We start from the raw sequence: 26,265 nt of genomic DNA on the forward strand, positions 1-26,265 counted from the left end.
ATACATATGGTACTTAAAATGCTAGTTATCAAAAGATGTACTATAATTATACAATGTAACTTGATATAATCGTATAAAGATTTAAAAAACAGTAAACTTCAACAAAAAAATTAAAATTGAACATTGCATTGAAGGTTGGAATTGGAACATCATGATTCATGATCAAATGACAAACAAACAATGAACATTGACATTGAACATCAGCAAATATTAGCCTATATATCAATCTTTAGATCAATAGTATGAGTATCTAGATTCTTCTATCTAAAAATAATCTATGATCATATGAGTCATGATATAAAGATGATTACAATAAGTATCATGTGCCATGAATCATGATATCAAAATAAGTATATAATATTTTAATGCAAACAAAAACCACAAGTCTCCTTGCACCCACAATGAAGGAGACTTCGTCGCATCCCCCCGCAATAAAGGAGACTCCGTCGTGTCCCCCTGCACCCAGGAGACGTCTCGCCGTCTTTGGCGGAGGTGGTGCTCTAAGTGGAGCCGCCCGAAATGTTGAGATGTCGTCCCCCTATCTCGGGGACATCCCTGTCTCTGAGACGGCCTAGTTTTGGGGGGGGGTGATGTGTCCCTGTGTTACACTGAAATTATGTAAATTAGACCCTTTTCAATCATAGTCATTGCGTTGAGCAAGAACTCCCAGATGGGCTCTGCATAACATGGATTGCATAATTCCATACTACTAAAAATTTGTGGCAATTATCCTTTCTTTGAGTTGATTCTTGTGGTTCCAATTGTTACCTTTGAGTGAATGTTAAAATATGAGGAAATAGAAGCCAAGTGATGCAACTGGCTAAAGCTCTCAGCAGTTAACTCTACATTCACATGCCAAGACAAAATCCTACTAATCAAGTATCTAAACAATGAGGATAGTTTATTAATGCTGCAATTTACATATTTATTCTCCTCCTTTCTATGTTTCTATCTCATGTTGCTCGGAAAAGGATTCTTCATCTCTTAGGTATCATTGGGTTCTATTGAAATACACAATTATACTTCTCAATTAAAGGTTTATGCAAGTCGATATTGAGGCAATTGAGGTATTCTCTCCTGGGAAAGCCACAATATTTGCATACCACCATTCTTGGTTCTGACTCAGTTTTCCATACCTTTGGGTGCGATGAGTAGATTTTCTGTGTGTTTGGCTATTTGTGGATACCATCTCCATCTGTTAATTTGGGAACCTTTGAGGTATTCTCTCAGTTAACTCTACATTCACATGCCAAGACAAAAGCGTACTAATCAAAGTATCTAAACAATGAGGATAATTTATTAATGCTGCAATTTACATATTTATTCTTCTCCTTTCTATGTTTCTATCTTATGTTGCTAGGACAAGGATTCTTCATCTCTTAGGCATCATTGGGTTCTATTGAAATACACAATTATACTTCTCAATTAAAGGTTTATGCAAGTCGATATTGAGGCAATTGAGGTATTCTCTCCTGGGAAAGCCACAATATTTGCATACCACCATTCTTGGTTCTGACTCAGTTTTCCATACCTTTAGGTGCGATCAGTAGATTTTCTGTGTGTTTGGCTATTTGTGGATACCATATCCATCTGTTAATTTGGGAACCGTTGAGGTATTCTCTCAGTTAACTCTACATTCACATGCCAAGACAAAAGCCTACTAATAAAAGTATCTAAACAATGAGGATAATTTATTAATGCTGCAATTTACATATTTAGTCTCCTCCTTTCTATGTTTCTATCTCATGTTGCTAGGACAAGGATTCTTCATCTCTTAGGCATCATTGGGTTCTATTGAAATACGCAATTATATTTCTCAATTAAAGGTTTATGGAAGTCGATATTGAGGCAATTGAGGTATTCTCTCCTGGGAAAGCCGCAATATTTGCATACCACCATTCTTGGTTCTGACTCAGTTTTCCATACCTTTAGGTGCGATCAGTAGATTCTCTGTGAGTTTGGCTATTTGTGGATACCATCTCCATCTGTTAATTTGGGTACCTTTGAAAGATATCAAAACCAGTCTAGCTTCAACCACAAATTTTTTATACCTTAGTTATGAAAGAAAGAATAAAGTGAAATAAGCAAGTTTAAAATCCTAGAGACAAAAATTTTTAATTAAAAAAAAAAACAATTAAATATCTTTACAATCTGTTCAATGATTTCCTTGAATTGTTTGAAGGTGAGTTTAAACTAATTGAGAAAAAATAAAATCCTGGTGGAGTTAAAGAGGCAGAGCACACGATGAAAAGACAAAGTGGAAAATTGACCCGTCCTTTAATGTTTTTAGCACCTGACATCTGTGATGCATGGGTTTACGAAATTCAAGTTTGTACATGTGATTGTTTTGCCAGGTTCTTGGCACCTGTTTTTGATTGCCAGTAATTTGTTGAATTTTGATTCTGTGAAGCACACTATTGAATGCATTCTATTCTAAACTTTGTCTGGTTTGTTTGTTGGAAGGTATATATTTATGTGTATTTTTCCTCTGTTAGGACAAATATCTAAAGTCATTAATTCATTGTTATAGCTGCTTGGTTGTTTCAGTGTTGCCCATTGCTCACTCTATACTGTGAATTTTGCATTAAGTGAGGGCACTCTCATTATTCTGAGGGTACTCTTATTATGTTATTGTTCAGGAATCATGGGTATGTCATGGTGTACAAGTGACAGTTCCTTTTTGCTATCTTGTGCCAAAGATTCCCTTACTCTCTGCTGGGACACTGTATCTGGTGAGGTATGACATGTGTACTTGTTCCTATGAATATTCTGCAATGCTTGAATTATTTAAGTATGTTCTTTTGTTAGGTTCAGTATTGTATTTAATAAGTTTTGGTTGATTAAATTATAACTTTAAATGCATCAGTGCAAATATATTTGACTTTTATGAGCTGCAGATTGTTTGCCAATTACCAGCTGGGCCCAGTTGGAATTTTGATGTTCAGTGGTCGCCAAGGATAGCTGGACTATTTTCGGCTTCCTCTTTTAATGGAACAATTGATATTTACAATATTGAGGTGAGATGATATATTTCAATAAATTTTGCTTTGTGGAAAGGCTATATCCAAAGAAATTGACTGATATTTATCATGAAATAGCTTTCCCATTTATGTTTCAATGTTTAAGTTAGCATCAGTGATGGCCATAAAATAATTTATATAAAGATAATTGATGACAATTATTCAGTTTATATTTTGCCTGTTCAAATTACCTTCAGTTGTTCAAGATGCGCTTCTGCAAGACATGAACAGTTTTGTGAGATTCAGTCAACTATTTTGGTGGGTCACAGTGTTGTTAGAAAAGATAGTGTATGTGCTCATTTTCCAAGATGCAAAAAATAAGTCTTTTAAGGAACAATGTGATCAAAGTTAAGTGAATGGATGCAAAATGATTGTAGCTCTTTTTGAATGTTGGGGAATTTATGCTTTGAAAAACAAAACTATTATTGCGTGTACATTTATGAAACCTTTATGTTATAGTGTTTCGCATGTGGCATTTGAGAAGTTCATTGGAGTGACCTAATGAGGCTGCATGCATGCTTTAGTAGTGAATACCAGGATTTTAATCACACTTTATCCTTCTAACTATCATTGAGTACTCTACTCAGTGACTTTTTAAAGTATTTTCCACATTGTATGTTTTTACATTGTACCTTGATACCTGTTCATCGAAAGGTTTTGACATGTTGATATGCAGAACTTCTAATAATAGCATTCATGAGGTTTTATGTTACAGTTTTGTCAGTTTCAGATTATTCACAGATATGACTTAGTCAAGCCTACTACTGTAGTTAAATGATGGTACTGTTCCATCAAACTTTTTTGACTTAACAGAGGTGAGCAAATAGAAGATTCTTGTTGATAATAGGTGTGCCTTACATCAATTATTAACTTTTGAACCGTTTCCTTCTGATGTGATGATTATTCCTGCCTCATGTTAAATTTCAGAGACGTTTTTATATCTCCAAAGATGTTCTTATATATATATAGATATATTTTTTAAAAAATTATATAAAGGTAAAATACTTGGAGAATCTAAATATGTTACTCAATGTTACCTTCTGTTGTGTTTTGGAGAATCAAAGATTTGAATATTCATTTGAAGTTACATCTCTTCAATACTTTAATTTAGCTCACTGTGTTTCCATTTCAGAGGTCTGTGGCATAGTTGAAAAATTCGGTTTTGGCAATATCTCGGCCAGCCCAATTTTTTGAAAATTTAGGAATCACCAACAACTCGGCGAAAAATATGGCAATAAATCGACACTTTTGTCGAACATTTGTAAATATATAATTAATAAAAAATAAAAAATTGTACTGTTTATTTAATATTTAATAATTGCTAATATACACTCACAGAATAAATAATATAAATTCTATAAACTGTATTTATTAAATTAATATATATTCAACACACTGTACTTTATAAATTTTTATTTAATTAATGAATACAGTAAGTAGTATGGTAGTATACAATATAGTAGTCGTTGTGCATTCCTAGCATACAGACACAATATTGAATATATAGCATGCACCGACTTAGTAATCACCTTGTTCTTAGGCTGTGATTACTCACCTTGTTCTCAAACACAATTGTGTTCACATTCTATTGCCTTGTTCTTAGACTCAAGTTATGTTCAAATCACCTTGTTGATGCAAGAACATCTTGGGTGTAAGAGCAATCTTGCATTACTTAAAAATATTTTCTTTTTGTTGCTTGAATAAAGGTTGTTTCAGTGCAGAGTTGTTGTCTGTGAAGGCTTGCGACTTAGTAAGATGGCCATAACAAGTTTGGAATGTGCTAATTTTAGAGGTGGATGTTCATCTTGGATATATCAGCCTACCAGTTGAGGCTTAGTGCCATATCATGAGTATTCAAGGATTTATTGCGAATTATTGGTCTGCAATTTTGGTATAAAAACTTCAAGCTCACCGTTGAAGACCTCCAAAATGGGGTCGATTGGAGCTCGTGTGAGTTTGGGCCTTGTAGATTAGAAGTCAAGGATTCCGAAAGTGGTTATAATAGCCAATGGAAGCAAATGTTCGAAAGTTATGGCTTTCCGAAGTTGGGCCGACCAAAATTTCCAAAATAAGTGTCAAAGGTGTATCGGGCCAACTCTATATGTAATTTTAGAGTTAATCGGTCTCAAGGGTTAAGTTTTGATGTCTAGAAACTTCTCGGGCGGTGTAAAAAATGCCTGTTTAAAGAATGCCCGTACATGGTCTAGGACAACTCTGGGTGATAGTTTGCAGCTTTGTGTTGCAAATTATTGTAAGGAAGGCGCCCTTGTGGGTTTGCATATTGTATTTCAAAATAATGTAATTTTGCATTTGTGGCGATATTAAGAAGCCCATATTTTGTTCTCATAGATTGCTGTTATTTGTTTGTTTTTGTTATGTGTTTATAGTATCAAGGGGAGCACCCTTCATCACTTGTTCTCCAAAATACCAGTAATTGCATTGTGCTCCGTCTAACAAAAATGCAGCTCCGCCTAAATAAAACAAAGATTTATTTAAAAGGTAAAAATAAAAGTTGAAACCTTAGCGTTGAGTTTTTTTAGTGTTGTTTCAGACTGGTCAAACGTAAATGTTGACTGATATTTAAGAGGAAGAAGCGTGATAATTGGCAATTTTTTCGGAGTTAATTATCACCGCAATACAAGGAAAATATCCTTGGCGATTTATTTAGTGATAAAATTGAACATACAAACTTGTCGACACATGAGGAAAGTCCAAGGGGAGGTTTCCCACCTAAAAATAGACTATCGTCTAATTACAATGTTGGCCAAGCATAATCTAAATCCATTGGCATTGTAGATACAAATGAATGGACTTCAGAAATCTGCAAGAAAAAGGCTAGCCATTGGAAGACACTTTGAGGTTGAGAAGTTACAAGTGAGAGATGCATGCGACATTTCATGAAAGGAAATGATCACACACTTCATGGAAGAAAATGATCTCAATAGTAAATTGACCTTGCCACAGAAATATCATCTTGTAAAAGGTGTTCCATAGATGCAACCATTTATAAAAAAGAAAATACTAAAAAACAGAATTAACCAAGAACCTAAGTTTGTAAAGATAAAAAGCAAGCTTGAAGATTTTTTTCTAGAAAAAGAGATAGGAAAACATATTATTTTAAGACAATGCAAACAGGAATCATATCTGTTGAAACACGACAGTTTATACCCTATCAATTCATCTAGCTAACTACCCTTAACTTGGATTGACTGTAACAGTGAGACTGTGTTCTTTGTTTCTTGAAAATAATCAGACTGCACAAACTTATTATAATTGTGCTTCTGACTTTCAACTTAATTTTCATTTCACTTTGCCAAAAACATAAAAGGTTGACATTCTGATTTGAAGAAATAAAGTAGATTAGAAATGATGTTGAGAGCTTGGGGAAAGACAATTTTTTGAGTGGCAAAAGCTCCATATTTGAGAATTAATTGGACCTATCATGGTCTCATAAGGTGTTGAACTTGTTTTCTTAATTCCTGTATTAACAAGAAAATGTCAGATGCATTTGAATTCCTACCAATAACTTCGTATTAGCTGGATGAGAGATTTAATGAGCTATGTCATTGGAATATGTCTAAAAAAGTAGGAGCAGTAGTAACACAGAGAGCTGGTTGCAGATGCTCGATATACGCTTCACAAATTGAAGTAATGTAAGGAAAGCCTGGTGATACTGTATAATTCCAGATATCTATTTAGGTTGACGTGGGTCTTGCGAATTGCAGATACTTAATAGCTGACTCATGATCAAGTCTTGAAAGTAGAATGATACATTGGCAACATTATGGGGAGTGTTAGGATGCATGTCATTGTGGTTCATGAGTCAGTGATTTGAGGTGATGAAAATAATTTAAATATAACAGTAACAGTCATATTGTGATTTTGTAAGTGAGACATAATTCATTTGAGAATTGAAATGATTATTGAATTTGAAATGCCATGTCCTCTTGTCACTTATCCTTAATGGATTTATTGAAGAGAATGTCATTTATTTCAAGCACCCTTCTTTCAAATAGTGTATTATTGTGGCTGATTCTTGTTTGATTGTATTGACTGTTATTATTGATAATAACTTATTGTCTTATTGTCAAAGATGGCAAGCTTAACATAGCCATACACTCATTATTGATTTTGGATCAAAAGTATGTGTGTTAAAATCATCTCTTATAATTACAGGATGTAGATATTTTACTATTGCTTCTGTCTGCTGAGAGTATTTCTTGAGAAGTTTATCTCTAGGTTAAGCTAACTAGTCTTACATGCCAGATGCTACTATGTTTTTAACTTGCTGAGCTATATGTGTTTCTTTTTCTTCTTACGAAACATCTTGGTAATTAATACGAGGTTGTCTTTCTTGATGTGGATCAATTTCAGTCCTGCAGTCAAGTGGATTCCCAGGATGATGTGTTTGGTCGTGGCTCCTCAGGTAATGTTCTGGTGTAATTCATTATATCGAAAATATATCTTTATTTGTATTGTTTTATTTAATTTGGTAGAATGGCTCTGGGAATAAGAATTTGGAAGTCATGCTTTCTATATACGAGTGTCTCTGTTCACTTTCAAACTACCATGTAGAATTCCCTGCAAATTGTTTTATTTAATTTGGTAGAATGGCTCTGGGAATAAGAATTTGGAAGTCATGCTTTCTATATACGAGTGTCTCTGTTCACTTTCAAACTACCATGTAGAATTCCCTGCAAATTGTGGTTATAGGAGGGTGTGAGATGTGTGCTGAGTGAATACAGTGTATACAATATCCAGAAAACAGTTGAGTTGGTTCCTGGAGAAGTGCTCTGGACAATTTAACTCACTTGACATGCATGCATTAGCAGTTTTGAATGTAGCAGATCCTATTCTGATGAAGTACTGCTCTGATACCACTGATAAAGGTACGCTCTGATACCACTGACGAAGGGCCACACCACCCTACCAACTCACAACTAAGAATGCAACAATATGAAGACAAAGAGAGATAAATGCTTCTCAAGAAATTTTATTAAACTTGAAAATCCTTAGCAATTACAATAACATTTCTACAAGATCTCTCAAGGTCCAATCCAAACCCAAGCTAGTCCAAATCCACACTCTAGTAGAAACCTCTGAGATCTCAACTTGTGCTCGCAAGCCACCAAGCAACCTCCTTGTTTCTAAACCGCAGTCACTAGCTCTTCTCCAACTTCATCCAAGATCCAAGTATAAACTGCCTCACATTCGGCGCTCTGTCTACACACTCACAAGTCCATCACAATCCTGCTGTAAACTGCCTCACATTCGGCGCTCTGTCCATAGACTCAGGAAAACTCACTCTTCACTTCCTCCTTCTCTTTCACACCTTGAAACTTTCCAAGCTTTCCAAGCTTCCACTACTCAAGTTTTTCCTTCTCGAGCTTCTCCTCCTCGAGCTTCTACTTCTCAAGCTTCTACTTCTCAAGCTTCTCTTTGAGCTTGATTAGAAATGCTCATATGCCTTGCTTAAATAGGCATTTACCACCCAATGCATGGCTTATCCACAAGCTTCTAGAATTCCTCCACAACCTTCTACAACTTCCACGACCTTCTACAATATTCATAACTTTCTAGAATTCTACCCACACACCTCGATAAATGGAATGACAACCATTTATTTTTTTATTTTGTTTTATTATGCTACCTATGCACCTCGAAAATAGAAATACTCTTTTCCTTTCTTTTCTCCTTTTTCCTTTTTTATTTTTTTATTATTTCTCCTTTAATTTTCGTCACTTTCTCTCTCCTCCAGATTTTTTTCCCAATAATTTTCCATGCAAGATGCTCCTGCATCATATTCAATGATGGACAATCATACAAGATTCTTTTATCTATCTTAATTTTTTTATTATCACCATTGCTACTATTTAGCTCAAATGGTATCCTCATCACTAAAGAACTAGTATTACTATTCATCTTGTCATAACTTTTGGCAGAACTGTAGTAACACGGTTAATTGTTAAGATTCAAGAACATCATAAAGTAAAGGGTTGGCATTGGTCTGGTCAAGCTATGCAATGAACACCATATATATGCTTTATTAGTCCTCTTTGAGATAACAAGCTATCCATCATATCCATCATTAATTCTTTGTGTCTCTTAATTTTCTGGTAATTCATATGCATGCAATTTTTCATTGTGCAAGTGATGAAAGCATAGACATTTTTTTTCATCAAAATATATGCATGATTTCCATGGTTTAACTGCATCTTATTATCCACTCCTTGCGATTATGGAAATATATCATTACACATGATGACATGTTACCAATCCTCTGTAGTCTGTATTGTTGATTCACACGATATGGGGTCACTAGCGCCCAATTGTGCCCACCCAATCTACATGTTTTGTCATTTCATTAACCTTCTGTGTTAATTAAATAATCAACAGTACTAGGAAGCTATCTGGTTTTTTCATTGTTGAATTTAAAATATGTTGACCTTAATAGATGCAGTTTGTTTATGATATTTACACACTATCACCCTAGCTATCTATGCTCTACTGGTTTGATATGCCCATGATTTGTTGTCTACAATTTCTTTGTGAAAAACCCAAGTATAGTGCTTTGCTTTTAAACATAAAGGTGCTGCTTTATTTGATAACCATAACTTAGTCGAGAAGTGGAAATCTTACTTATAAGATTTTCTCAACAAATTTGGGACTCTATATGCAAATACATGATGTCTATTGTTTATTCTGTCCTTTTCAGGTGCACTCTTGAAGGCTCCTAAGTGGTTGAAGAGACCAGTTGGAGTCAGTTTTGGTTTTGGAGGAAAGCTTGCTTCTTTTCGGCCCAGTACAAACTCGAAGAGTGCTGTTGGCTTATCTGAGGTAAATTAAAATTTATTTTTCAGTTCATGTCATAAGATGATATATGGTCTTTATTTTTGTGTTATTTTCATAGGTATATATACACAATCTCATTACCGAGGACAGTCTGGTGCTTCGTTCCACGGAGTTTGAAGCTGCAATAGCAGATGGTGAAAAATCATCGTTGCGAGCCTTGTGCGATAAAAAGTCTCAGGAGTCACGGTTAGTTATTTGTGGATACTTGTCAAATGGGATGAATAACAATTTACATCTACCTGTATTTTCTCATCTTGAAGTGATTTGTTTGCTGCGTTGATTTAGTTTGGAAGAAGAAAGGGAAACATGGAATTTCCTAAAAGTCATGTTTGAAGATGAAGGAAATGCTAGGACAAAGCTACTTGAGCACCTTGGATTTCAAGTGCAGTCGGCAGAGAATCGAGACTTACAGGAAGCACAATCTGCCAACATTGATGATATCAACAGTCAGATAATCAACAATGTTACTCTTGGTGATAAAACACAGTTAGATCCATCAGTTCAGTCAAAAGGTGGACACGATGTCACATCCCTCAGAGACAATGACGAGGATTTTTTTGATAATTTGCAGAGTCCAAGAGAAGGTTCATCACTTCCTCTCATGAAAAATGATTTTGTTGTTGGAAAGGATACTCTAGACAATGGAGAAGAGGTGCAACAGGAAGCTACTAATGATCCAACTGAATACTCGGATTGTGATGAAGCGATTCAATGTTGTTTAGTTGTTGGTGATTATAAGGGAGCTGTCATGCACTGCATGTCAGCAAACAGGATGGCAGATGCACTTCTCATTGCTCATGTTGGAGGGAATTCTTTATGGGAAAAAACTCGTGATGAATATTTACAAAAATCGAATTGCTCCTATCTTAAGGTTCTTTTTTCTATTCTAATTTTTATGCAATTTGCATTGACATAAGCTTTTTTAATATTGACGTTTTAGCTTTTTTCTTGTATTAAGTGTGGTACTGCTTTTGCCGCAATACGTTCTTCTGTTATCTGAATTTATGAAGGCTAACTGGCACTGGTTATCTGAGATATATTGCTTTCTATGGAACATTATCTTATTTAACACTATTTTTGCAGGTTGTTTCTGCATTGGTCAATACTGATCTAATTGGCCTTGTGAACAGCAGGCCTTTGAGGTCTTGGAAAGAAACTCTTGCTTTGCTTTGTACGGTAAGTGTTTTTTAGCCGCAAATATCGGCCATACAGAAAATTAGGTAAATTGAATAATGCAGTTTTGATTTGAAGCAAATTGTACTTGACAATAAGTCCTTTTTATAACAAATTTCTAATTTTCAGCTGTAGTTTGACATTTTTGATAAAGTCCTTTCTATGAGCCATAAAATACAATAATAGATTATCAATAAAGGTAAAATAATATTAATAGATATTACTACTTTTACAAACTAATATATCACAATATAATATACAAATAGATTCCATGTACATATTAATATTGTACACATCATTGGTTAAAAGTGTGAATAAAACACTCAAAAAGGCCCAAGAGGCAAAATACCATTGGCACACGTGAGCAGACAAAGATCACATATTCTTCCCAACTAAACTGGTGATTGTGTCGATAGATATGTGCATCTTAATCATCGACCAAGTATTTAGGTGAATGAAAAACTAATAAAAGATTCTACTACTTGTGTGATTGTAGGTTAAAGGTTTTAAATATAAAAGAGTGCTCCATTATTTATGACACAAGTTTTTTTTCTCAAACTTATATTCTGCGTATGCTCTTTTACAATTATATTTATCCCAAGCAGTTCAATTCTGGGGGTTTTTATGATTATCCAGAGAAATTGCCCTGTAGCTCCATGTTATGGTTACAAAATTTCGAAAATATTGAATTGTAGTCACATACAAGTCACATCCCTTGCAGAATCTAACACTAGAATAAAAAGGACATATTTGTTGAAGACTAGGTTAACGACCCTTACAATTAGTGTGGGACCTCCTGTGTTTGTCCACGTTGAATGCAAATACGATTTAGCAACCTGTGGTCACACCTCCATCTGCAGCTGGTCAGGATGAGGATCTGGACCAGTTTGTCCCTGAACCAGCTGCGTGATAGGGATATGAAGCGATGACATAGCAAAATAAATCACAAGTAGGTTGCAAATGCAAATAAAGAATTACTAGTTAATATTTTATAAAGATTTAGTACTTTATTTAGATCATAAAAATATCAAAAGAACAAACCAACATAAATAGATAACCACAAGGAGACTAATATTACTGAAGCTGATGCTGGATGCTGTGGGTATTGCTGAGAAGAAGAGTAGATGCTCACAAATGACTTCTAGCTCATTTGTGTTCACATTGATGGTCATGAAGGTAGCAAAGGTGGCCCCCAGCCTATTTGTTCCTTCCACTGACTTGCTGTTAATTTTCTGAAATAAAGGTTGATAACTTTGATACTATTAATCACTATAAGAAAGAGTGAGCAGTTTTCACAATCGACATTGTTCCTATTGTGACTGATTTTGATTTTGGAAAACAATAATGACTTCAGAATTAAAATCCGACAAATATGACCTATAATGAGTACCAATTCACCTTGAGCTTTTTTGCACCAATGAGGATCCATACCTTCCCTTTTATTTCTGCCAAAGGAAGAAATAATAATCTCTCCATGCTTGATCCTTCAAGATTCATCTGATTATCATTTGCCACGAGCCCACACTGATTAATTTGGTGATTACTATTGTACAACCAAGCAACCAATAGTTCTTCTGAAGGAGAAAGTCAAATGTCTCCCTCACAGTTCAGATTATCAGCAACAAATCCATTAGGAGGGACACAACTAAAGGGAGAGATAGCATTAAAATTGTAGATAGTAGTTTTCCACAATCCATTAGAATTCTTTGCTGTATTTTCTGGGCAGATTGTGTTACATTTTTCCTTTAGCTCTCTCATCCTGATGATGGATCACAGAGTGTGTCCGAAATGTTGATGCAAAAAAATTGTTAACACAATCTGCCCAGAAAATTCAGCAAAGCATTAAAATTGACAAACAAGTTCAGGCCTGAGGTGCACTAGCAGAGCTGAGAGGGTGCGGCCAATAGCAGATTCAAGGATGCTATAGGGAAGTTGCCATGACAACTGAAAGAATAGGAAAAGTATCTGAAACCAAATTCAGATAAAAAGTATGAAGTTTGCTTCCACATAAGGAGGAAAAAGAAATGATTTAGCCAATTTGAAACTTGCTGGGCAAACACAGCAGCCCTTCCATTCAGTGAAGTGAGATTGCTAGGAAGGATGAAAGACCAGTGGATCCCAAAGACAAAGATTGCATTCATTTTATGAAAGTTTTTTAACGAGTTTTAATTCCAAGGAGGCTGCGAGTAAAGAAAAAAACAACTGTAATAAGAAAACAGAAAACACTAAAACTTTAACATTTGTACATGTTGTGAGGGAATAAATTGCCGAGACCTTTTTTAGAGTAAAGATCTGGTTAATTGTATTAGGAGAGAAGGAGAAGTGTCACCAAAACAGAGTTAAAATAGCCGACAATGCCCTTCCATGAATTTGTGGAAGGCCTCAAAACCAGTGAGAAGCCCAAAAGATTCTATGTTTGTGCAGAAGTTGCGAAAGTTTGGAATCAAATTGAGGTTAAATGGACAATTCACAGCCTTATTCTCATTTCTTTTGACATGCAAGAAACAAGCCTAATCAAACTGAAATTTCTTAATGAGGTATATTGCCTCTAGGCAAAATCTTTTTAACTTCCAATTGGAAAACTTGCCAGTCTTAGTTCCTTCAGTTACTAAGTGTGAATCTCTTTCTATCATGAGAGATTCTGCAGCCAGCTCAAAGCCCAAAGAGCATTCCTTCCAATTCCTCAACAGTGTTACTATTAGAGACAATACTTTCAGAGCCCAAACAATGATGATGTTTGACCCATGTAACTTATTTATGTTTTTTTTACAAGAGAGGCAAGCTTCTACAGATATTGAAGCCAGTGAAACTATTTTCTTGGTTCTTGGTTTTATTATTGAGAGAGAATCTCAGAGTAGATAAACATTTTGCACACTTGATCAACAGATTCCACTTTAGAATCGTAGAGTGCAATGTTTATTTCTAAACAAATTCTTTAGGAGCTTATTTTTAGAGCTAGCTTCCACATCTTCCTAACAATTATTAAAGACAAGGGGTAGATCCAAGCTTCCATTTTCTTATACAACATGGAATAAGTAACCCAAGAAGTGTTGAATGCAAATAAGAATCTACTTTGCAATTTCCTAGAAAAACGGCAGTGGAGAATCAGAGTGTTGATCTCAGTGTTTCCAAGACATAGAGAACACTTGCTAGAACCGACAAATCCTTTTCTAGTTTATTGACGCCAACTCAAACTTTTACCTTTGAGTGGCCAGCTAAACGAAAGCATTGGTTATGGGCCAGGAGCTGAACAACCGAATTTTTCACCATGGACATGTTGGAGAGGTACTCCTTTATGATTTGGTAGAGATTGAGATAACCACCTTTAACACAATTGGAACCACTCCCTTGCTTATCCCACCTGAGGAGATCTCCAGCCTTACTAACCCCACAGTTGAAACCCTGGAGCAGTGTGTTGAGATGAAGGATATAGGCATTATATAATTTGCCTCATTACTTAAACTTTTCCAAGGTACTGAGATTCCTCTTTGCCATTTGCCTCATTTCTCTAACCATAATTTTTTCCAAAAATAGAGCATATTGAATTTTTTGATAATCTACAAACCCGTTTTTTATCGCAATTATTGTCGACTCCTTTGATGATTTCCTAAACAAATGAGCCACAGGTGAGCCCTCCTAAAAGGGAGAAAGGAGCTTGGTTGTTTGCCTTCCGATATATATCCTTAAGCAATATTATCTAGTATGTAGAACTAGATAAACTTAGCTACATGAACTTCATTAATAATGTTTGTGTTTCAGTTTCCCCCACATCTGTAGTGAATAGGTTTGCAGGCCTTTTTCCAAAGAATTAGGGGATACTTTCTATCCTCTGACATAATGTACCAAAGGAAATTCTTCATGATTTTTATATAAATTGGGACAACATCTTTGAAAAATAACAACTCAAAACCAATAGACTGGGATAATTTGAAGCATTGATTTGAGGATGGCAATTCTACTCATTGAAGATAAGAACTTACTAATCCAGCTTGCTAATTCGTTTTTACATTTTTGATGGAGATTACAGGTCCTTGATTTTTTTAACAAGCCTAAACCGAGAGAAGGGACAGCAAACCTTTGAGACTATAGGATCCTGCTTAGGAAAGATCTGGTGTGGTTTATGTTTTGAGCAGAAGGCTTCTTGAAATTGTGAAGAAGATCTATTACAATGTGAACATAGAGAGAAACAGGTTATCCACAAATTGAAGATGAGTGAGGGCTACCTGAAGAGTAGGCTTTAAGGTTATAAATAAAAGTTCCACTGTTCGGGGACTCTGTGAGTCCAAGGCAGAGGTGGCCTTTCTGAGGCAAATGGCCTTTGGACTTGGATTCTTCTGAGTCCTGGCAGAGCCCACGTGGACTCACCAAGTCCCGAGCCCAGGACTCTCCTGAAAAAAATATAAATATAGAGATAATAGATATAGGGATTTCTGGAAGGTGTTTTTTCAGTGCATATTAATTCTGAAAATGATGTTGTGGTATGTCAGGAATTTATTAAGGATTGAATCTTAAACAATTCCTTGACCAATCTCAGATTATGGAGGCAGCAAGTTATAATGTTCTTATTTCAGTCTTTTGGGTCTAGAAAATTATGTAGAAAGAATGCCAACTGTCTAACAATATGCCTTATGCAGTTATGAATGCTTGAAATTGATTTTGACAAGCTTATTCTTAGGAAATTGTCCTTTCCCAGCTTGCCCTTGTATATAGGACTTGACACCTTTGGAGTGGGATTATCGTGGTACTAGTACAATAGTATTTAGTCAAGCAAGTAATGATGTTTTTCAAAACTAATCTGGAACTATATCCTTGCATTACAAAAGTCAATGTTCTCCTACAGATTTTAGAAGAATAGTTATAAACCAATATAGTCAGCTCCAAGTCTGAAAATATGAACAATATTTGTCATATTATAGGAAATTTAGGTATAAATTTTCAAATGTCGTTAACCAGGTTATAGCAAATTACACTACTGAATACATAGACATACTTGAGAACCCTGTTGTTGTCTACAATGTGCACATAAGCTGTAACAAACATATTTCTCAATATTTGAGTCTTTCATGACTTATCTTAGGCGTATTCGTAGGAGAGCATAGGCTATTATGAACCTTAGTCTTCTACACTGTAGCTGATATTTTGAACTTTTGATTCCATTGATTTCATATATTGTAGACATTTGACAGTGACACTATGTTTAACTTTATATTATGTTATTTAGTTTTTTTTCCTTCAGAAATTCGCTTTTACACTTATGTGATCTAAGCAAAATTGTGTATGAGTGTTACGTAGCATCTATTTATCTCAATTATTGTGTATTTGATGTTAAATGACTAAATGATGCATGAAAAATCTTTAAATCCTTAAAATTTTTTGAATTTCATGGGTTTTTCGATTTTCCGAGTTCTTGCTGAGTCTTGGCCAAGTCTGGTCACCAAGTGCGAGTCCGAGCCCAATTTTCACTTTCTGAGTCAGAGACGAGTACAAGTCCCATAACAATGTATAAAACAATACGAGAAATACAGAACTAAATCATTTGATAGTAATATAGTATGAACCATAATCTTTATGTATATATAATTACATCATTTGGAGCAATAGCCTTCATTTTTGTTACATTATAAAATAAATAGCAGAGTTGTGTTCTTTATAGTGGGACTTGAGAAATCTATTTCAAGCAAAATATTGTGGTCTTCTTTTAAGATATGGAAAGTGAAGGCTATATTTCAACAGAGATTAATTATTATTATTGCCCAGAGAAGAGTATGACTGCATATATATATCTACCAGACGATTATATTTTAAGACTATTAAAGTCATGAATATTATCGGCAGCCTCAAGCATACTTTATTGTTTGGTGTCTTGGCGCAATGTTCTTATATATAGTTGGTGTGAATAATATTTGATTGCAGAACCTTTGAAGAACATTAGAAGAAAAATTACAGTTGCTTCATTACTGTGACAGGAATGTCTATTCCACGCAGTATGACTATTCAAACTGCACACCACAGTGCATCTGCAGAGCATCCTGCACTGCATTCGACTCTGCATCTGGGTAACTTAGGAAGGATTTTCTGCAACCTGTTTGCCAAGACCTTTTAGATAACCTTGTAGCCAGACTTAAGTTTTGATTGCAAATTGTGCTTTGAGATGAAGGCCAAGAAGGTGAAGTTTTGAAGGCTAACGAAATAGTGTCTGAAGTCAAATCAAATTGAATGTTGATACTTTGTTAATGAATAAGAATTACTGCAAAATTATCATCCAGTATGCTTGAGTAGCTCTTGAGCTCAGCAGGTCCCAAAAGTTTTTATGGAAAATACTGAGAAACCAGTTGGGACAAGAGCTCCATCCACTTTCATCTCGCTCCATCTGCTTTCATCTCAAATACCACTTTTAAAACTTTCTCCAAAGTAATCTCAGCCATAGGAACTACATTATGCTTGTTACTTGGAAATCAGGATACTAGTTATGTGTGCAGTAAACAATTAAATGGTCATTGAGAATAACCAAGGTTACATGGGGACAGGGGTACTTGGATACTTAGGGTACTGGTACAAGTATGGGTACGGCTTATTTTCAAAATAGGGGACAGGGGTACGTAGGTATATCAAGCATTTTTTGATGTAATTTAATATATATAGAAAATCTGAAATTATGAGTCATGATAATGGTTTTCCAAAACAAGAACAGTGAAAAAGTTTACAAATGTAATGTATTGCTTTCAATTTCAGATTTGCAATAATAATATGCTAAATGTTTAGATGGATAACATAGAAGACAGACGTTAAACACTTCTAACGTGAATAGTATTAAAGTTTATTTTTAACCATGGGTGTGGGTATGTGTACCCATGCAACCTAGAGAGTAACCGATCAAAAAAATTGTGAAAAAATCCATTGAAAATAGAAAAATCAAAATAAAATATTGTTGAAATACCAAGTCAAAAAAGAAGAGAAGATTCAAAATACTTTTTCAAAATTGGGCTCATTTAGATGTCTGAAACTGAGTGTGAATGCATCCATTAGTTGGTCGAAGGTGTTGATAGATTATTATGGAAGAGAACTATAATCGATGTGGATCCTTATCACAAATATACCTTTGCAATATGGTTTTGAGAACGAGGTTATGGGGTCGATAAGGTAGAGGTGGTTAACCACCATCTCCAGGAGGAGTGGATAATTGACTATTGACTTGTCCTATGTCACCGCCTTCTTGACAAGATTTAGGATTCGCACAAGTATGCGATGAACTATATCTCAAGGGGTCTTTGTTTACATTGACACTGGAAACAACTTCAATGTTCAAAGGAACAATATTAGGCATGGATCCCACCATGTGTACTCACACCCTAGGTATTGCAATACCAATTTGTTCTCTAGTAATATTGGATTGCTTTCCCTGAAAATTAAGAAGACTTCAAGGCACTTCTTAAATTACCAGCAACACTTCTTGCTTCAGTAGGAATGTCTCATTTTCAAAGAAACTTCTCAAAACCCCTTAGATTCTCCTTGAGGGATTGAATCTTGTCAAACTGATAGTTAGAGCTGATTCATGATCCATTATGGGAGGGCAATCAGGAGGAGAACTTGCTAGTGTAGAATGGTGGGACCTCTCCTTCGGGGAGGTGTTAAGTCCTAGAGCTAGTCTTGTGAAGAATAGGGACCCACTTGTACTGTTAAGATCCATATTCCTGACAAATATAGGGCCCAATTAGTGGAACTTGGTTGATCAGGAGGAAATATGTCTTGCAGACCTTCACACTTTACTCCTCCGAAGTGGTATAGGTAGTAAAGGTCATAGCAGTCCACAACATCCAAACATGTAGAAGAGCTTTACAAATGTAAGCGTCATGTTGGGTTCACCAAAATGTGAAGAAAGAAAAAGTTCACCAGCCTCGAGACCATTTAAACTCTCAAAAGATGGACCTTTCCTTGTACCACTTCATTTATACTAGTGCCCTACTGAGCTAGAGGATTAAGACACAAGTGTAATAAAAATGACTTAATGAACTAGGATATTAGATGTGAATGAAGAAAAAGATATTAAGATGATTAAATTGATTAAGATACTAGATGCAAAGGAAATGGAATAATTGGTATCTACCAATTTGAAATGATGCCAATACAAGGAGAAAATGCTGAACTCTGTGTGCTTAGTGCCCAAGATGCAAGCAAGAGACGAGGATGCAAGAAGAAGTACGAGATGCCATTGGAATACGCATATGTCATGTATAAATAGAGGATGAAGAATGACACAAAATCCAAGAAAATTGAGAGATAACTCTTGGCATAGAAAAACAAAAAGTAAAAGACAAACAAAATAATTAAGGGTACAATTATACTATAAAAGCAATGAGGAACAAAATAGAATAGAGAGGAATGACCTTACAGGTGATAAGAGTTGATGAAGTTTGCCAAACCACTTTGTTCTCCCCCATGAACATGCACACATGGAGACAAAGGGGTGCCTGTTTTGGGACTTACCTTAATTAAATCTTTGCTTTGGTGTTTCCACCTCCTGAGCAGCCTAGTAGACATGGTATCAGTGAGATAATTGTATAGAAAAAGAAAAATAAACAATAATGTAAATAGAAGTTGATAAAGATGCAATATGCTATCAAAGACACATTATGGAACTGTAGACAACTCTCTGTCACCACAGAGAAGCTGAGCTCTATGAGATAAAGGTAAACATGGTTGATGAGAGCCATGCTTGAGATGAAAAGTCTGTATAGAGTGCTCAAGAAAAGTGTCTAGATTGTGAAGAAGTGTGTTGAATACGTGAAGCAGACCAAATGAAGTCATAATTCTAAAATTACATATGATCTTCAAACTCTCATTAATTTGAAATCTCATTGTTTCAAATTTAGAATAGCATAATAAATATATAGATCTTTACAAATGATTATATGTCAAAATGGGAAAAATAACCAAATACAATCTGCATATATTCCTCTTTAGAATAGATGATGGATTGCTTCTTCAAAAGGGTCTCTGTATTCCTCCATTGCATCGAGTTTTACTGCTTCTGCGGCTGATATCAATTCTCTTCCCATCTCCAAGATATTGATTAGTAGGGAGGACATCATGCTCTTGGACAGTCTTGTGGCCATAAGGATTAATATCATCCAAGTGGATGGATTCATTTGAAATACTGTCCATCTTTCTAGTTTGAATGCATAGGTTGTACCAAATGAATACAAGATCTTTGAAGTGCTTCTAGGTCAATAAATTCCAATTGTGGTCACATCCATAAGCACGACATGGCTGGGACAACATGCAGATTGCTAGATTTTGAAGACTGGGCATGTCAACACAAAAATTCTCTCACAATAAATGGACAAGAAAACATTAAAAAATAGAAGAATCAGGTTTCTAATTTTTTCTTGTGTTGGACAATTTTTTTTTAGCTGGTTATTTTTGTTTCTGAATTGCATGAGCTGAAGAAAAGAGTCTCTCCTCACACCATTGTAGACCTTGAATAAATAGGTTAAATATAGAGAATCAACTATTATGTATGCAAAGTGGGTTTCCAGAGAGTTAAAATTACCAATAATACAGTAAAGCTCACCTTCAAGTCAACGAGAACTATGTCTTTCATCTCAGAATTTGAAACCATCTTATCCATGCATGCAATAACACCTGCCATGACCTCTACTTCAGCCTCAAATGTACTAGAGAAGAGAGTTTCGGTTTCAACTAGTAGACCAATTGATTTCATATTTTCTTTTTCTGTTAGGGCCTTCTGAGATCTACATCCTCTTTTTAGAGCTTCTACTCTGGAACTTTAAGTGAATTTCACTCACTCAGTTTTCCATGTGTGAATACCAGTGAATGACATGTGTCTTTGGTCAATGTGACTTTCTCAACTAGTATACTAATGATATTCTTAATTACTATGTGACATAATCGGAATTTTCTGTCTGAGCTAGTTTATAGTGAAATTAAGAATGCGGATGAGTTGTTAAGAACTGCACATATGTTGGGCCTGGCTTTTTATAGTACGTGCCTTTTTTGAGGGGCCTTTTATATGTGCTGCTTGGAGTTTTCTTGCTATTGATCAGCTGTGATTATTCTGACACGTTAGCCTCTTTGTCTATCTTGTCATCTATTCCCTCAAAGAAACTTTGTTTTGATTCCTAGATAACAAGCTCATGTGATGTATAGTTATCTAGAAAGTATTTTGCCTTACGAGCCATCCTTTGTTTGGATTAATTGGAGTTGTACGTATTATGCAGTATTCACAGAGAGAGGAATGGGCTGTTTTATGTGATACACTTGCTTCTAGATTAGCCACAGCTGGAAATACACTAGCTGCAACCCTTTGCTATATATGTGCCGGAAATATAGAAAAGACAGTAGAGATATGGTCTGAAAGTCTTCAGAGTGAACATGATGGGAGGAGCTTTGTTGATCATTTGCAGGTATGCCAATAATGCTCAATTTTTGCAAGTCCAGCTATGTGAAATTGTTGTTAAAAGTTGTAACCTGACAATATTGAGCAATGTTGCAATTTGTAGGATTTGATGGAAAAGACTGTTATTCTTGCTCTAGCAACTGGACAGAAGCAGATCAGTCCCTCTTTGTCAAAGCTAGTTGAGAATTATGTTGAGTTACTCTCCAGTCAGGGACTTCTATCTATAGCTCTGGAGTATCTGAAGCTTCTAGGAACTCAAGAATCTTCATATGAGCTGGCTATTTTACGAGATAGAATCTCTCTTTCCACAACAGGTGAAATATTATTCCTGCATTGGAGGCATGTAGTTGTGGGGCATTGTTTTTGTCCAGGTTAAATTTGAAGAATGTCAATCAACTATATTTGTTATTTTATTGCCAGAATAACTTTTTTTTGTTTAGTTTTTATGTTGTTTTTGTGGTTGGTCTAATGCACTGAAATGATTTTTTCTAAGTTGCCGATTCAATTTCAGGGTGGATTCGGGTTCAAGAAACTGATTTGTGGATTTGTGAAAAAGAAAAATTCCCATAATGATTTGCGAGTGCATGTGTATCTGTCTATATATATAATATTATTGAAAAAAATAAGAGAAATATATATAATTGTAAAACTAAGTCATTTTATAATTTGAATCTATGATGCTTGATCATTGATCAATGCCAAATGTCAAATATAAACATTATCAAATAACTGAATTACAAAACTCAAAATATATTTATAGTTCACTAATGTCTGAAACATGATTCAATATTCACCTCACTTCAAACTTGCAAGATGGAGAGAGCAAAATGAAAGCAAATGAGTGATGAAATGTGTTTGTGAAGACCAAATACGGGTTGTTGTAGGGTTAGAGCCAAAAAAAAATAAAAATTGAGTTTTCTAAGTTTGGGGCCCACATCTTATGTTTTGCATGGTGGGTCTGTGGGGATTCTCGACTGGTACGTCCTGGGTCTATGCAGGGTTCAGGTTTGACCCTGTTGGTCTGCCCAGATTTGCAGTTTGACCTGGGATGTAAGGGTTTGTGAAGTCGAACCCGAATCTGGTTTGTGGGTGAGACACGAATCCAGTAATGTAGGATTTTATTTGTTAAAATTGTTTTTATCTGAATAGTTTGTTAAATTATATTCATATTTGGAGGCAATTACAGCTTTGGTTAGATTTAATATTATTTTGCTTCTTTTGTTTCAGTAACTAAGGAGGAGCCTTCTACTTTTCCTAATGGAACTAAAGAATCTCTGGCAGAACCTGTGTATAATAATCAGGTAACTAAGAAGTTTGTGATGGTTGCATTTATTTTCTAAAGATAAACTTTATTAGGCATTTCCTTTTAGAAGCTGCAAGGAGACGGAAGATATTGATTTTGAGATTGAAATTTAAATAATCGCATGGGCAGGTGCAAAAATTTAAGTTTAACACAGAAAATGATTCCTCAAAGTTCTAGGATAAGTTTAACACAGGCAGGCCTAGAGTAAAAATTTTGGTAGTCATTTTTATTTTGAACTTTGAAGAGACAGTTGATGTATACATGATTCTTATACTTTGTTATTCTTGTAGGATAACCTGCATCAGCCTGTCACTGGTGGATTATATGAAGGATATGCTCAAACTGGCAATTCTTTTTACCCTGGAACCTACCAAGCAAATCAAGCTGTCAATTCTTACCCTGGAGGCTACCAACCAAGCCAAATCAATACTTCTTACACTGGAGGCTACCAACCAAGCCAAATCAATACTTCTTACACTGGAGGCTACCAAACAACACAGCAGCCACAGTCCCCACTTGGAAACTATACCCCTTCTGTAGAATACCAACCGTCCCCTGCTCCACGAGTTTTCTATCCATCATCTGCTCCTGTGTCTCAGCAGGTAATGCAGTGTATCATTTACTTAGTCTGTTTTGATTAGTGCAGGCCAAATATTTTAGTCATGATTTAGTACTATTCTAATGCATTTGTTAGAGTTGCGAGTTGTGATTTTTTTTTGGTTCTAGCATTATTCATTCTAAAGATAATATGTGAAATCTCACTTCTGTTTTGCCAGACTAATTTTGCTCCAACTGTTACCCAACAACCTGTTAAGTCTTTTGTTCCATCGACACCACCTGTGCTGAAAAATGCAGAGCAATATCAGCCACCTTCATTGATGTCTCAGATTTATCCGGTCTGTAGCCACATTTTCATTTTTGTGGATTATGACCACCTACAGTCTAAATATAGTTGCCTAGATGCCAGAATATATATGTGTGTCTAAAATTTGTAATCTTTTATTTGATTCTTGAAAAAGTTGTGTTTTGGCTCCAGGGAGCTCCCACACCTTCTATTGGAACATATGCCTACCAACCTGGGATGCCTGCTTCAGCTTCAGTTGGGTCAACTCCAGTACACCCACCTCCAGTTCCTAATGTAATGTTGCCAGGATCGAGTACTGCACCTATGGCACCTCCTCGGAGTTTTATGCCAGTTACAACACCAGCAGTACCTCCACAAGCTGGTCTTGTTCCCCCAGTTCAACCTCAAAGTCCCACTGTATCTAGTCAGGTGCAGAGTGTGACCGCTCCACCTGCACCACCCCCAACAGTACAAAACGTGGATACAACAAATGTGGCAGGTAAGATTTGTTTGTTCGTTGAACTCTGGATGATATAGCTAAATATGGTACTTGGTATCCTTTTGATCTTGGATGTGTGGGATGATTCATGTTTGTTTGACTGTGTGGTTGCCAGCTGAGCTAAGACCTGTAATTGGGACTTTGACAAGGCTTTACAAGGAAACCTCTGAGGCTCTTGGAGGTGCCAGAGCAAATCCATCTAAGCGTCGCGAGATAGATGACAATTCTAGAAAAATTGGGTCATTATTTGCGAAATTGAACTCTGGTGATTTATCATCAAATGCGACAACTAAACTTGTACAGCTCTGCCGAGCATTGGACTCTGGGAACTATTCAGCAGCTATTCAAATTCAGGTCCTTTCTTGCATAGTCCTGTTGAATTTATGGTCTACCACTTCTAGTTTATAGTTGTCATCTATTGACTTAATAATTTGCAGGTGGGTTTGACAACAAGTGATTGGGACGAATGCAGTTTTTGGCTTGCTGCTTTGAAGCGAATGATCAAAACAAAACAGAGCATGGGATGAGCATGCTGATGATTTTTCAGGTACAAGTAATTCAACTATTTTTACTTATGTGATTGGTGATCTTTTTATTTCCTGCCTTTGGTTTTAATTCCTGTGGACATTAGTGTCATAGGATAGCAATGTACACAGTTTTTAGCTATTGGCTATTGTAAACTTCTGTGTGAATTATTATTCACCAATTTTTTCGCACGACAGTTATTTATGTGAGCTATTGTAATGATTCAGGTTGAATTGATTAGAGGAAAAATCTCAGCGAAAAGGTGCAAAAGGCATTATGAATTAGAGTTGATTGCGTGATCATTCCGTATCTTGTTTCTATGTATTAATCATTAGTGTCATTATTTATTAGCTTATTCATATTCTAGGTGAATGGCTTCCTGCTCTGTTGGGAAGTCAGGTTTCATTGACGCAACTTATCGAGTTGTTCAAATTTCTGTAAATGGCATTTGCAATGGTCAATTTTAATTTGTTAACATGCAAACAAATAAATTGCCATGCTCTAACCTCTTCTAGGTAAATGCAGTTGTAACAGTTAGACTTGTTAGGTTTTCGAGGTTGATTGAATCAATGGACTCGTGAGGAGTTGTGGGGGAATACTTTAAATAATCGTCTACATATTTTGATGATTTGGCAGAATGTTAAATCTTTGTCTGCAGAGTTCGATGTTTTCCTATATGTTTTTGAATTCTATGCCATTTATGTTCTGCAAACAGGTCTTTGAGCAACAAAGTCACACCATATATAATATATATCCATTGAATATTTTGTGGATGGTAGTTGAAAAAAGGTTCCTTTAGTTGCATGCTGTAGCTTTTATGAAGAATTTTCATTTATTTTTTGTTATGTTCGTGTAAAAGGATTTAATTCACATTGAATACACGAAAGAAAATTTCACATACGACTCTGCTATTAATGTTTGAATTCATTTTTTAATGTTGACGAGAAAAGGTAAAGGTCACTTCCCAATTAACTCACTAAAAAAGATATTAAATAATTGAGTTTCAAAAATCTAGTCACATGGGAGAGACCATTATTAATTACAAGTGAGCCAACTCGAGAGCACCAATCCAGTGGCTCCTATGGGTGTTAATAAGAGTGACGTCACTGATCATTTAAACTTGTTTTCTAAACCTAACAACTATATCAAAATCAACAAGACAACAAATACAATAGATGATCGAGTTGCTTCCACATCTAAAGTTAAGGGTACTTTTTCTACTGCATATCATTCTATAATCATAAGTACACATATGTAAACCTTTTCACACTTCTATAGGTAAACCTTTTCATGTAGTGATGACAAAGTTATTGAAATCTAATAATATTAAATTTCCTCTTAGTTGTCCTATTGTTACTAGCAAACCAATGACTAAATCATTTGATCAAAATGTTTTTTTTTTTTATTAATATCAATGTTTGCCTAGCACTCTCTATTTCAAAAATATTATTCATGATCTTATCAATTTTAATGCTATGTTTATTGATGCTGAGGTTAATAGTACAAATAAATCTACTGCACATCCCAATTAGAACTTGTGTTCAATGATTGTTATTAATCAACCTTCTTCTCATGTTACTAATATCACTTATGATAAAAGAAGAAGCTAGTCATGTTATTAATCAATCTTTA

At 35.4% G+C, this 26,265-nt stretch overlaps 1 protein-coding gene across 1 annotated transcript in view; it reads left to right on the forward strand.

Annotated features, from left to right (window-relative positions):
- The window catches only part of LOC149551271 (transducin family protein / WD-40 repeat family protein), a 31,705-nt gene extending 6,308 nt beyond the window's left edge, over positions 1 to 25,397 (forward strand). Inside the window, exons 8-23 of the mRNA XM_089786832.1 lie at positions 2,640 to 2,737; positions 2,898 to 3,017; positions 7,395 to 7,446; positions 9,736 to 9,857; positions 9,931 to 10,058; positions 10,158 to 10,743; positions 10,956 to 11,048; positions 21,284 to 21,469; positions 21,566 to 21,776; positions 22,690 to 22,763; positions 23,056 to 23,367; positions 23,542 to 23,661; positions 23,802 to 24,108; positions 24,224 to 24,462; positions 24,546 to 24,655; positions 24,861 to 25,397. Coding sequence (XP_089642958.1) covers positions 2,640 to 2,737; positions 2,898 to 3,017; positions 7,395 to 7,446; positions 9,736 to 9,857; positions 9,931 to 10,058; positions 10,158 to 10,743; positions 10,956 to 11,048; positions 21,284 to 21,469; positions 21,566 to 21,776; positions 22,690 to 22,763; positions 23,056 to 23,367; positions 23,542 to 23,661; positions 23,802 to 24,108; positions 24,224 to 24,462; positions 24,546 to 24,635 — 2,738 coding nt within the window. The 3' untranslated portion in view covers positions 24,636 to 24,655; positions 24,861 to 25,397. The remainder of the gene's footprint in view (positions 1 to 2,639; positions 2,738 to 2,897; positions 3,018 to 7,394; positions 7,447 to 9,735; positions 9,858 to 9,930; positions 10,059 to 10,157; positions 10,744 to 10,955; positions 11,049 to 21,283; positions 21,470 to 21,565; positions 21,777 to 22,689; positions 22,764 to 23,055; positions 23,368 to 23,541; positions 23,662 to 23,801; positions 24,109 to 24,223; positions 24,463 to 24,545; positions 24,656 to 24,860) is intronic.
- The last annotated feature ends 868 nt before the right edge of the window (positions 25,398 to 26,265 follow it).

This window comes from Cupressus sempervirens, chromosome 6 (assembly GCF_028749045.1).
Source record: "Cupressus sempervirens isolate cs-2001-9-10 chromosome 6, ASM2874904v1, whole genome shotgun sequence".
Taxonomy (NCBI): domain Eukaryota; kingdom Viridiplantae; phylum Streptophyta; class Pinopsida; order Cupressales; family Cupressaceae; genus Cupressus; species Cupressus sempervirens.